General features: G+C 44.5%; 1 protein-coding gene across 2 annotated transcripts in view; it reads left to right on the top strand.

Annotated features, from left to right (window-relative positions):
- The first annotated feature begins 454 nt into the window (after positions 1-454).
- ATG16L1 (autophagy related 16-like 1 (S. cerevisiae)) overlaps positions 455-13,040 on the top strand; it is a 40,574-nt gene continuing 27,988 nt past the window's right edge. Inside the window, exons 1-5 of one of the 2 annotated variants that reach the window (XM_008581963.1) lie at positions 455-693; positions 4,193-4,286; positions 10,339-10,444; positions 11,229-11,302; positions 12,119-12,370. In XM_008581963.1, the coding sequence (XP_008580185.1) occupies positions 582-693; positions 4,193-4,286; positions 10,339-10,444; positions 11,229-11,302; positions 12,119-12,370 (638 nt within the window). In that variant the 5' untranslated portion in view covers positions 455-581. The remainder of the gene's footprint in view (positions 694-4,192; positions 4,287-10,338; positions 10,445-11,228; positions 11,303-12,118; positions 12,371-13,040) is intronic. The other variant, XM_008581962.1, reaches the window with a different exon arrangement.

The following is a 13,040-nucleotide window of genomic DNA, read 5'->3' as shown; positions in this document are numbered from 1 at the left end:
ACTGTGAGGTAGGTGGTATTTCTGTTCCCATTTTACAGATGAGAAAACTGAGGCTTAGGAAGGCTGTCACTCATCCACAGCCACACAGCTACTATGGGGGAGCGAACCCCACTTCTGAGGAGAAGAAGAAAAGAGCTGCCAAGAAGGAAAATACGAAAAGCAGCAAAAGAAACCCAAGGAAGCGGGCGGGAGCGCTCCCTCTCCCGCCTGCTTCCCGCCCAAGGCTGGGCCTCCTGCGCGGTTAGGACGCCTCCCAGCGGTCGCCTCTCTGCCCCACGACGCTTCCGACCTCGGAGCAGACGCCACTAACAAGCGCCCCAAGCGAGCGCCCTGCGTTGGCAGCAGTCGCGTGCGTAGGGCGCAAGGCGTCGGGTGAGGAGGCGGGCCTTCCGGCCCACGCCAAAACCATTTCCGGCAGGAGCCGGAAGACCGGCCCGGATGGCCTCGAGGGCGGGCAGTAAGCGGAGGTGAGCTCTGGGGCTGCCGGCCTTTCCGCACCCCCTGGTCGCCTCATGCTGCGGGCCGCGGCTGCCAGCCTCAGTTCCGATTGGCGGCCCTGAAGCGCCGGGGCAGCGAGCGACATGTCTGGCGCTCGGACCGCCGACTTCCCCCGCTGGAAGCGCCACATCTCGGAGGAACTGAGGCGCCGGGACCGGCTGCAGAGGCAGGCGTTCGAGGAGATCATCTTGCAGTGTGAGCGGCGCCTGGGCGGGCAGGGAGCGGGCCGGGAGCGGGCCGGGTGGGCCTTGCAGAAGCACGCGGGGCACCTGCGGGAACCGGAGGCCGAGCCCCCGGCGCCGCCCGCGCTCACGGCGGCAGCCCCGGGTATCCAGCGCCTCGGACGTCCCGCGCCTTTTTTAGATCTTTTCTTCCTTTCGTTTTCTCTTTGCGGATGATCGTGGAGGGTTTTCCCTGATAAGTTGTGTGTTCTTTGTGGGCAGGCATCGTTCGTGTTAGTGCTTTGTAAGTCCTGGCAGCTCACACAGTAATGGTGTACTCAACCAGGCAGGCTCCAGAAACATCTCGTTTAGGGGATCGTGTCAGTGAAACGGGCATTGACTCCTTTAAGCATTAACTTGCAGAACTAACATTGTTTTTTGATTGTAGTGAAATGTGTGGCCTTTGATTCCTCAGATCCCTTGTCCTTACTTTCCACCTTGGTGCTCTTTGGCTTTACACATTTTGCGTCTTAACGTAACTTTTTAGTTGGGACATAGCCTTTGCTGTTATTGAAAACCTTCAATATGAAAGAGATGGTTTTATCCTCCCTCACTCTTTGCAATTTAAGGGTACAGAAATGTTCGTACCCTTAGATACGTTGTAGTGAGCATTTCCCTACCCCATCTCCCCAATTTTACCATAACTAATTATATATTTTGGGGAGGAAATAGTCACTCTTCGACCCTAAGGGCCTATGTGCTCCTTGAACTAAACCTGACGAGTCTCCCAGTTATGTTGGTGAGGGGATTCAATAAAATAATAGTTGCCATTTATTTAATTCTGATTGTGCTAAGTCAGTGGTTCCCAAAGTTAGTTGCACATTAGAATTACCTGGGGATCTTTGAAAAATTATAGAGCCCAAGCTACATCCCAGACCAACTAAATCACAGCATGTGGAGGTAGAACACAAGTAATGAGTGTTTTTTGATGCTCCCCAAATGATTCTGATGTTCAGACAAATTTGAGTCTTGTGGTAAATATTTAGCTTATGTAATTTCATTTTGTTTTCCCCGAAATTCTATTAAACAAATCCTATTATTGCCCTTTTTACGCTTGAGGAGACTGAGGCCAAGAAAGATTAAGTAACTTCTTTGGGGTCGCACAGCAGATGAATGGTGGAGTTGAGATTAGAACTCACGTTTCATGGTGCTTAACTTTTGCATTTGATTTTCTCACTGAATCACTCAAGAAATGACCTTTCTTAGATTTCACGGCCCTTCATCTTGAACCCATCCTCTTAAAAAAGCTAGAAAGAAAGAGGGTGCCGTGCCAATTTTGTGCTAATTCCCTATACTCTAAGGGCCCAAGCAGACCAGTGCTGTTTCAGAAAGCCAAGCACACGGGAAGCCCCACTTACTCAAAATGTGATTCCTTCACAAGTTACATAAATTCAGTTCATCAGGTGTTTATTAAATGCTATTCTTTAAAAGGTAATATACTTTGAAAGTCAAGTTGTGTTAGAGGCCTGACTCAACCCTTACCTACTAACCTTTCTAGTTATCTTTTTGAGCCTAGTTTGCTGCACCTATAAACTGGGGATGAAGCTTGCCCTACCTGCTTCATAAAAACAGTGCTGTGCATATAAGTGCTTTGAAAGCCATCTGTGTAATAGTCTATAATGTAAGGTGCTGTGATCTCATTGACACAAATTGATGTTTTTCTGCATTTAGAAAATGGCATCTTGATGGGACAGGAGGATGTAGGAGAACAGTCAGAACAAGCAGTCAGTGGTGGAGAGAAGACATCTGCAGACAGCAGAGGAGTTGTGAGTGATGCCTTCCTGAGGGGCCAGGAGAGGAAGACAAGGATGAGAGGCCATTAGCTGGGGGGCGGGAGAGCAAGACAACTTTCGCTTGTTCAAATCTTGTGTTTAGGCCGGGGGATTAGCATTTGGGGAAATCATTTCTAGTTCAACTGTGAACTGTTCCATTCCTCTCATTCCAGCCTTCCCAGGCCAGTCAAGTTCTTGCCTAGTGTCCCCTGTTCAATCCCTGCCTCTGAGCCTGAAGAGAAAGATGAAAAGTGGCTATTGGGGGAAGGGCAAAGGCTTCCCTTCTCCAGCCTTCTCTTTAGTGAAAGAAACCTTTGGGAGGGATTCCTCTTGAATGCCTCGTGTCCTTTGAAAGACCTGTAGTTATCACAGGACACCCAGCTTTGGTATGACATTTTGAAGATCTTATTAGAGCCCTTTGACACTTCTCTCAGTCATGATGTCCAAGGTTGGAAACACTTCCCTGTTTGGCTGAGCTACTTCATTTGATTGATTAATATAGATGAAAAAAGTGTTTCCGTTTCATTTTCAGATATCAAGAAGTGGAACTCAAGACTCTTTGAGAGATAAGCCTTTAACAGGAATAGTCCCTAGCATGTATCATAATTTTACTCTAGAGTAATTCTGAGCTTAGACTTTTAGGATTTGTGACAATCCCTTCAAATGTAGCTGTTCTACAATGTTCCTATGGTCAATTCCTTATTCTGCTTGGTGGCCTCCCCCAAATCTGATCTTAACTGGCCCCTGTTTGTGTGCCTATCATTCCTAAGTATATGTTCTTTTGAGCCCTATTTTTTCTTTTTAATTCCTGCACTATGTCCCCCTCAAATATATTATGTTCAGAGAGAGCGAGCTCATTTTCTTCCCCAGGCTCTTCCCTCCTGTGTTTTCTGACATATTAGCATCTTCCACACAGTTCCTGGAGCACGGAATCTTAGAATAATCTTTGACTTCTTACCAATACAAATCTATTCATGTCACTACCTGCTTTTACAATCTCTTATTTCATCGTTTCCAGTAAGAAAAAGGCTAAATTTCTCATTCTGCTCTTATGCGTGTTGGCTTCAACCTTTATTTCCAGCCACTTATCAGACAACTTTATGCTATTCCTTCTGCCTGGACTGTCATCTTCCTTTAGACCTAACAGATGTTACCACCTATGAAACCATTCATGAAAAGAAGTAGAGAGTCATGCTTATCTGTAGCTTTTTATAGTTAACTGCATGGATTTGAACTCCTTCATGTTGGGGATTCCCATTTGTATTTGTATTCATAGTGACCTGATCTAAAAAGTACTTAAATTTACCAGGTTATGGTAAAGTTCTCTTGTTATTACTAAAAGATGCATAGCACTTTGCCATTGCATTTGGTGTGTTTCTTTAAAATTTTTACTCCCAAGGTAGAAATATAACATTAGGGGTAGAAAGCAATTTCAGTTTCTTTTAGTAGGGGTATATTCTTGCAGGTTTGTTTACACAGGTTCCTGTGGCTGGGCTGCCCAAGCTTAGGCCAAGAAGCATCTAAGGAATGTTCCTGGATTTCATACGATTTCAACAAAGTACAGGACTTTGTACTTTGATATCTAATAAAGGTGAAACCTACCCACCTTATTTTCTGGTTATTTTTTTGGTCCAGGCTCTATAAGATATAAAGTGGACATATGTTATAATAAATAACTTAATTTCTGACCACTTTTTATAGATAACAAGTTGCTGGAAAAGTCAGATCTTCATTCAGTGTTGGCCCAGAAATTACAAGCTGAAAAACATGACATATCAAACCGGCATGAGATAAGGTATTTTGAAACTAACCTATATTATTTGTGTTTCCTTTATTAAAATTTGTCTCAGTTGTCACTTCTGTAATTTAGAAGCAAACCAAGTACTATTTCTGTGCTCCAGTTTTTGTCAGTTCCTTTCAAATAAGAACTGCTAAAACCAAGTAACTAAAACTTTTTAAAATGGTACATGCATACCTGGAAGGCTTATCATTAGTAGAGGGCTTTCAGCTTGAGAAATTTCTTGAGGCAGGTTCATGTGCTAACCCTAGGTCAATTTCTCTTCTACCAGGGTTCACTTATTGTAAATATTCAAAATCAAGTAAGTATTCCCGAGCTGACTTACATAGATTTTGTTAATACAGGATTGACTGGTATATAAACACAAATTGCTTTTTGTACAGTATGGGTCTATTTGATCTTTGTAGCCCGTTTTACAACAAATTAGTTGATTGTTTCACAATCAACCTAGTAGGTTGCAACAAGCTTTTACTTTCCTTTTAAGAACTAGATTAGAAAATACCAGTGTGTTTTAGTAGGAAGGGTAAATACTGTTTCATTAAATACACATGCGTGTTCGTGATGGGATGTTTGATGTGTTGAATGTACTTTTGTGTACATTTATATATGTTTACTGTGTTTCTTTCTGAGGGGGAGTGGTAGTACAGGGGCCTAAACCCTTGACCTTGGTATTATCAGCACCATGTTCTAACTAAGTGAGCTAACTGACCAGCCCTGCTTACTGCATTTCTTACTGGAGGTCATGGTCAAAAAAACATCTGAAAGCCATACTTTATCAAAGCAGCTTAAATGGGCTTATTCTAGAGCCCTGTTCTCTTTTTAACATAATGTTCACCATGTTTGCATATTACGTTTGTTGATTTGTATGGGAACAGCACCCATTATTACGCCAAAATCTACACAATTTTTGCACAATTTTTGGTTAACATTTAGCCATTGTAAAGTCAAGGTAGGCAATTTAATTTTAACCAAACCCCCCCCCAAAAAAAAACCCAGAAATGGTATATATAGCTTGATTTATTTACTCCTGTAGCTAAATCTATTGTATAACTGCCTGCCATCCATGTTTCCTCTTCTGACAAGATAGTCTCCTGCTAGGAGATAGTAGGAAAGATCCTAAAGAACAGATGGCTTGGCCTGGCCTAGGTTCCATTCTTACTTACTAACAATTCAGTAGATCCAGCCTGGCTGTGGCCCCAGGAGGCTTTCTGGAGTATTTAAGATATTAGCCACAGTGTTCTGGTTAATTTTAGGTGTAGATAATTTCACCTTTTTCATCTAAATTCAGTCCATTAAAAACTTAAAACATTTTATTTCTGTTTAGACTCTTGATGACTATATTCCTGTATCCTTTGTCTATCAACCAAACTCATTTGCTTGAGAAGGTAACTGTAAATACATACACTGCAATTCTTTTGACTGAATTTCATTGGGACAGTCATTTTATAGGAGGTCTTTTCTTTCCCGCAAGCATTGTCCATAATAAGCCTGTCCTCCTAACTGCCTTCTATCAACCAAACTCATTTGCTTGAGAAGGTAACTGTAAATACATACACTGCAATTCTTTTGGCTGAATTTCATTGGGACAGTCATTTTATAGGAGGTCTTTTCTTTCCCGCAAGCATTGTCCATAATAAGCCTGTCCTCCTAACTGCCTTATTTCTACTAATGGTATCTTCATTTTCCATGAGTCATCTATGGTTCCTTTTTCCCTCAGTATACTGCCGCTCCCCATATCCATTCAGTTACCCAGTCCTGTTGGTTCTTCACCCCACAATCTCTTGGATCCATCCTTTGGTTTACATTTATTTTCCCACCCTCTTTATTTACTATCTGTCTTCTCATTCCTGGGCTGTGGCAGGAGTCTGTTCATCCAGTAGACTTCTGGAACTGCAGTGTGGACTGGCATTGGGGATGCAGAGATGAGTGAGCCAGAGTCCCAGCCCTGGGGAGGAGCCGGAGGGGTAGTGAGGGAGACCCAAGTCAAAGGGTCATTCACAGAGAATGGGCACCTAACTGGTTTCCTTCCCCTTCCTCCTGTCTCTCCTTTGGTCCTGTGCATCTTATCCTAATTAACTTTAAAACACTGCACATTGTGCTTAAATGACTATCTGTGGCAATTATCAGACTCCCCTCTTAAGTGTTTTCATCACTTTGCCTATAGATTAAAGTCAAACTCTTCAGCCTGGAAATAGTTTATTCCAGTAGTTTTCTTTTCTTTTCCTCTTTTTTTTTTTGGTGGCTGGCCGATTTGGGGATCTGAACCCTTGATGTTGGTGTTATAAACACTGAATCAGAAACTCTGGGGGTGAGACCCAGCAATATGTGTTTTAAGAAACCCTTTAGATGATTCTGACAACCTTTAAAGTTGGAACACCAGGAATTTCATGGCTATTCATAGTCCCTGTGAACCAGCAGCATTCCCGTCACCTGAGAATTTGTTGGAAATGCAGGTTGCTGGGCCTTGCTAGGAAGGCTGATCACCTGCTGATGGGGCCTGGGAACCTGTGCTTAAATATGCCCTCTTGGTGATTCTTTTTTCTGCTTGCTGAAGCACTGTTAGTGGGCTAACTTAAGGCTTTTGACTTTTTTTTTTTTTTTTTTTAAGCCCCAGACTTCCTGGGTTTTCTGTGGCTTTGTTTAGGTGGTTTGTTTTGCCCTCGGTGTTATCAGCACCACACTCTCCCGAGTGAGCCACGGGCCGGCCCAAGGCTTTTGACTTTTATTGTGAGTAAAATAGGAAGTCCTTGGAGGCTCAGTGGAATGACCTGTGTCCTTCTTGCCTTAGTCTCCTAGCAATTCTATTGAATTCTGTGTCTTGTGTACTTTGAGGTTTAAGTGTCTTAGTGCTAGGTCCCTCTGCCAGATCTCTTCTACGTTCCACTCTTCCTAGGACATCCTACTCCATTTCCTCTTCTGAAATCCTCTCAAACTAAACCATCCTGCCCAGGGAAATCTGTCTCTGAACGTAAATAACACTTCATGTCTTCCTCTTCCTTAATATGTTTTTGTTTTTCTTTATATTGATAGCTTCTGTTTCATGAATCTTTTCTGCAGAATACCAGCTCCTTGGAAGGAGGGACTACATCTTACACTTTACATATTCCGCAATGCCTTGCATTAAAATAAAGGGACTTGATAAGGATTTATCAAAGAACAAAATTCCAACACACTTATTTATTTAAAGATCTCAATTGTCTTATTGTGATTTTATAAAATAGAGTAAGTACTCCAGTGAGCCCAGCAGAGGAGGTTGATTTTATAGCAGAAACAAAGAACAAAAAGTGGATTGGTCATTTCAAAGTTACTTTCCTTGTAAGATGGGGACAGGAAGACAATCCAGAGAAAAATAACTGACTAGTTAACATCAGGTTACTTTAGGCTGTCGCTTGTGTGAAAGGATTAAAGCAGAGTGAACTTCATTATCATATCTATTAAAAATTTAAACTAGCCTATTGGGGGAAATTGGCTGTTATCTCTTCCTACCGATTTCTGGGAGGGTCAGACCACAATCTAAGTGACATGGAACTTAGCAGGAGTGACTCTGTTTTGGTTTTTAGTCTAGTCTGTTGGGGTCTAGAGCAGGAACTTAGTCCAAAACAATGGCCTTGTAAAATTTTATTTAACAATATTCTCTAATCATTCTGCCTAATTTAGAAGGGTTTAATGTAAAGTGTATTCTGCTTTCTAATCTCTTGGCTGCTACTAGATGGGCTAAGTTTGGGGAAGTGCCAGGTTACCTCAGGATGAAGTATTAGCTTGTGCTTAGATATGTAATGAAAATGTATGTAGAAATGGAGAGTAAAATTAGGAGGAACTATTATACTGTCCCTTTTCCCTCCTCTTTTTATTTTATTATAGGTCATATGGAGTAGGCAGTTCTACCCCTCCCTTCAGATGTCCGTACCCAGTGTCTAGCCTTCTCCATCTACAAGCTTTCCCTGGACGATGGTTTCAGCTGCTCACTATAGTCTCATAATTCTCTTCTGTAGCTCCAGCCAAGATCCTTCTCCTGAACTATAAGTCCACAGTTCTTTTCATCTACTGCTGTTTCTGAGATATTATGGAAACACTGACTCTTGAGGTGATCTGAATTTGCTCTTGTGACTTCGGGTACTTCTATTTGCTGACAGCTTCTACGTGTAAGTCTCCAGCTTGGACGTCTCTTTGAAGTTCAACTTGACATATGTACTGGAATGTCCACAGCTGCTCTTCAGGCCTCTCCCCCAAAACCTACTCCTCCCACAGTCGTGCCCATCTTAGTAGGTGACACCTGCCTTTTACCAGTTGCTCAGGCCAGAATTCTTGAGTCATCCTTGAATCCTGTCTGTCTTTCACACGCCACATTCAATTCTAAAGCAAGTCCTGAAGACTCGCTGCAGAATGGATCTAGAATCCAACCAGATCTCACCACCTCCGCTTGCCCCACCATCTCCTGTGTGGATTACGCAGTAGCCTGCTGGCTGCTCTCTCTCTTTCTGCGCTTCCCCCTGCAATCTACTTTCCACCCAGCAACCACAGCCATCCTTTTAAAACATCAGTCATTGTCTGCTCAGAACCCTCCAGTGACTTTCCATTTGTGCCTAATAAATGCCATAGCCCTCAGAGGGACCCACAAAGCTCTGTATGATTTCCTCACCTCCTTGACTGCATCTCCTCCTTTCCCCTGCATCTGGGCTCCAGTCACCCTCTCCCCCAAATACCCCAACCATGTGCCTCCTGCAGGCCCACTGCTGGCTGCTCCCTCTCCTCAAAGGACCCTTCCTTCAAGGCTCCACAGTGTTTGTTCCTCACTTTTCAGTCTTCAGTCGTGTGACACCTTCTCGGGGCAACCCTTGATAGCCCTGCGTAAAACAGAACCCCTATGCATGGGTTTGGATTTATGATGGGCCCGTCCCCCTGGGCCTCTCATAGTGCCCCATGCTAGAGCAAACTGTGGCCCTGAACTATTGCCTGGCCTCTGTGCCCATAGGCTGCTGGCACTGAAGCAGGTAGCACAGTAGAAAGAAAAAAAGGGGGGGCTGACCAGTTAGCTCAGTTAGAGCACAGCTTTACAACACCAAGGTTCAGATCCCCGTCCCAGCCAGCTGCCAAAAAAAAGAAAAAGGAAAAAAAACAGAATCCCTGTCACTCTGTTCCCTTCCTTCCCCTGCTTGAATTTTCTTTGTAGTACATGTAAGTCCCAACTTCACACATTTACTTGTTTATCGTTCATCTTAGAGTAGAGCTTGTTTTGGGCCGGCCCGTGGCTCACTCAGGAGAGTGCGGTGCTGATAACACCAAGGCCACGGGTTTGGATCCCATATAGGGATGGCCGGTTAGCTCACTGGGTGAGCGTGGTGCTGACAACACCAAGTCAAGGGTTAAGATCCCCTTACCGGTCACCTTTTTGAAAAAAAAAAAAAAAAAGAGTAGAGCTTGTTCTCACTGCCTTCTCCCCAGCACCAGGGACAGTGCCTGTGGCAGTATTGGCACTCAGATGCTTGCCTAGGGAGCAGGCCTCACTGCTCTTCTGTATTCACCTACACTTCGTCTGGGAACCATCCTTCATTCCTGACGTGATATGGTTATGGTTGTGCTGGGTTTAGTTTACTGTGTGTCTTACATCTCCTACTTGTGGCGGTTTGTAACTGCAGTTGCTGAAACTTTTTGAAAAAAAAAAAAAAAAAAGAGTAGAGCTTGTTCTCACTGCCTTCTCCCCAGCACCAGGGACAGTGCCTGTGGCAGTATTGGCACTCAGATGCTTGCCTAGGGAGCAGGCCTCACTGCTCTTCTGTATTCACCTACACTTCGTCTGGGAACCATCCTTCATTCCTGACGTGATATGGTTATGGTTGTGCTGGGTTTAGTTTACTGTGTGTCTTACATCTCCTACTTGTGGCGGTTTGTAACTGCAGTTGCTGAAGACACTAAAATGATTTATTGACATGTACGGGTTTGAAATTCTGAAGTTCTTATTCCCCTGCCTAATAGGAGAGGTTTGAAGTCTGATTTCTTTTCTCCTTCCTTTTTTGCATGTTCTCTTCACCTGCCTGGTTTGGGGATTTAGTCCCGGACATGATGGCACATGGAATGATAGTCAGCTACAAGAAATGGCCCAGCTGAGGATTAAACACCAAGAAGAACTGACCGAATTACACAAGAAGCGTGGGGAGGTAGAGACAGTGCCTTTCCTCCTCTGTCTTCTGCTCTCTGTGAGGGGCCAGCAGGGAGGAGATGAGAACTCTGTCACTTCCCACTAGAATTTGCTGTATTCTTGGCTCAATTTGGCATCACAAGTGCTCTCTGCAGGAATGAAAGGGTGGGGGAAACTGAAAATGCCATACAAAATGAGGCCTAGCAAGAGGATGAACCAGTGAGAGAACCACCCAGTTACTGGGCTCCAAAAAATGGCCCAAGAGATGCAAGTGGAGATGCTTTAAAGAACAAAAAGGCTTGCTGCTTGCTCCACTGAAGGTCTTACTAATGCCTTCAGAAGCTTTGGAGTGCGAGGCCTGAAATTTCAGAAACATCATTAGAAAGAATCAAGTTCCAGTCTGTATTTACCCTGGATAGTGGTCTTGTGGCAAAGCTCCAGCTGAGAAAATACAGTTTACCATTAATTCAGCTGAATTGATCATTTCTCCAGCAGAAAGGAGCCTTCACAAAGGTAGCTGAGGCTGAGGGATAGACAGGTGTCCTCAGCAAGTACTTGGCGATCACCTGGAACATTTCTTATCCATCCAGACCTTCCTTCAACAGGTTGCCACACAGACAGCTCCCATGCACATCCGCACTGGACTTTCTGCTTCTCACTGCCACCCAGCTCCTTTATTCTTAGAATCTTTGCCCAATCCCATAATCACCTTTTCTTTCTTAAAAATAAATGGCCATGCACTATGTAGTTTCCAAGTAAGGTCCTGAAATCTCATGTTCATGAAAGTGTTCTTTGTCTCCCAGTTAGCTCAGTTGGTGATTGACCTGAATAACCAAATGCAGCAGAAGGACCGGGAGATGCAAATGAATGAAGCAAAGTGAGTAGAGACCATTCCTCCTGGAGGCCCGTCATTGGATCACACATCCTTTGTTTGTGGGGCCAGTGGCAAACAGTAGCCACACTGCACTCAGAGTTTATTTCTGTGCATGCATAGGCCTTTTCTACTAGCTCTAAGAAAAGGAAAAAGCACAGACAGTGCCCTCTGCCTCCCAGCATCCTCCTGGAGAAGTCACCTTGGCCCTTGCAAATGTCCCAGAGACATTTTACAGTTCTCCCACGGCCACTGTATATGGGAGCTGGTAGCTTCCTGTGTTAGAGAATGGGGCAAGATATCTGAGTGTGTGGCCTTTGGGAACAGGGGGATGACTTTGAGAGCGGGACTGTCGATCAGGGAGAAGCCTGGCTGAAGAAATAAAGGGGAACTCCAAATCCTAGCACCTTAGAGCTGCAGGAGAATTTGAGTGCAGAGGGATGTAGAGGCTTTGAAAGGCCAGGGACTTGCTCAGGCATTCTTGCTTAGGGAATATTAGAGCTGGTAAAATATGTAGGACTCCATCCTTCTTAAGTCCCCTTTACTACTCTATTTAAGCAGCAAAAGCTCCCTCTTCCTTTAAATCCTGCTTTTCTGAAAGGTACTTTTACTAGTTATTCATAGTCAGGATGACTTTTACCCAAGGTGTTCCTTCTCCTAATAGGATTTTCCTGTAAAGGATGGGCTGGGCCTGGCTAAGAGATGCAGTAGACATGAAATGTTTGCCACAGGTCTGGGGTGACAGCCTGTGTTCTTGTCATTGCACCCAGCCAGGGGTCCCTCTGGCAAGGTACCATTCCTCCTGTAATATTGTGCTTTCAGAATTGCAGAATGTTTGCAGACTATCTCAGACCTGGAGACAGAGTGCCTAGAACTGCGCAGTAAGCTTCAGGACCTTGAAAGAGCCAACCAGACCTTGAAGGATGAATATGATGCCCTGCAGATCACTTTTACTGCCTTGGAGGAGAAACTGAGGAAAACTGCTGAAGAGAACCAAGAGCTGGTCACCAGGTGGATGGCTGAGAAAGCCCAGGAAGCTAATCGCCTCAACGCGGAGAATGAAAAGGACTCTAGGTAGGTTATCCATCCACAGTTAGGGATTTTTGTTCTTAGCAAAGTACAACCTAGTTCTTCGAAAAGAAGGAAACAAACCTGGCAGTTCTAACCACAGGGGGAGGAAAACAGAAAACAAAACACTAACAAAATTAGAAATAGCAACAGTGGGTATAAAAGAAATTTGCATTTACAAGGATACTTTTACAGCTGAGCAAAGCAGTACCTCCCTGAAGGGCATTGGCCCATACTGTTTTACTAGGGAATTCTTTCAGTGTTTGGAGGAGAGAAGCTAATTCCTGAACAATATAAATTAAACCAGAATTTGGGCCGGCCCGGTGGCGCACTGGATAGTGCGCCACTTGGGAAGCACGGCGGCACTCCCGCCCGAGGGTTCGGATCCCACATATGGACCGGTTCCCGCTCACTGGCTGAGCGGGGTGCGGGAGCAGCGCCGTGGGTTGCGATCCCGTTGCCGGTCCCTGGTCCGGTACGGGGGCAACACTGAGGGTTGCGATCCGTTGCTGGACACGGAAAAAGATAAAAGACAAAAATTAAAAAATAAAAAATAAATTAAACCAGAATTAGAAAAGATTGAATTAGGGGGCCGGCCCAGTAGCGCACTGGATGAGTGCGCCGCTTGGGAAGCACGGCGGCACTCCCGCCCGAGGGTTCGGATCCCACATACAGA

The sequence above is a fragment of the Galeopterus variegatus genome, unplaced genomic scaffold (genome assembly GCF_000696425.1).
Source record: "Galeopterus variegatus unplaced genomic scaffold, G_variegatus-3.0.2 Scaffold2495, whole genome shotgun sequence".
NCBI lineage: Eukaryota > Metazoa > Chordata > Mammalia > Dermoptera > Cynocephalidae > Galeopterus > Galeopterus variegatus.
Note: the sequence above shows the minus strand (reverse complement) of the source record. Positions and strands in the feature narration are given on the sequence as shown.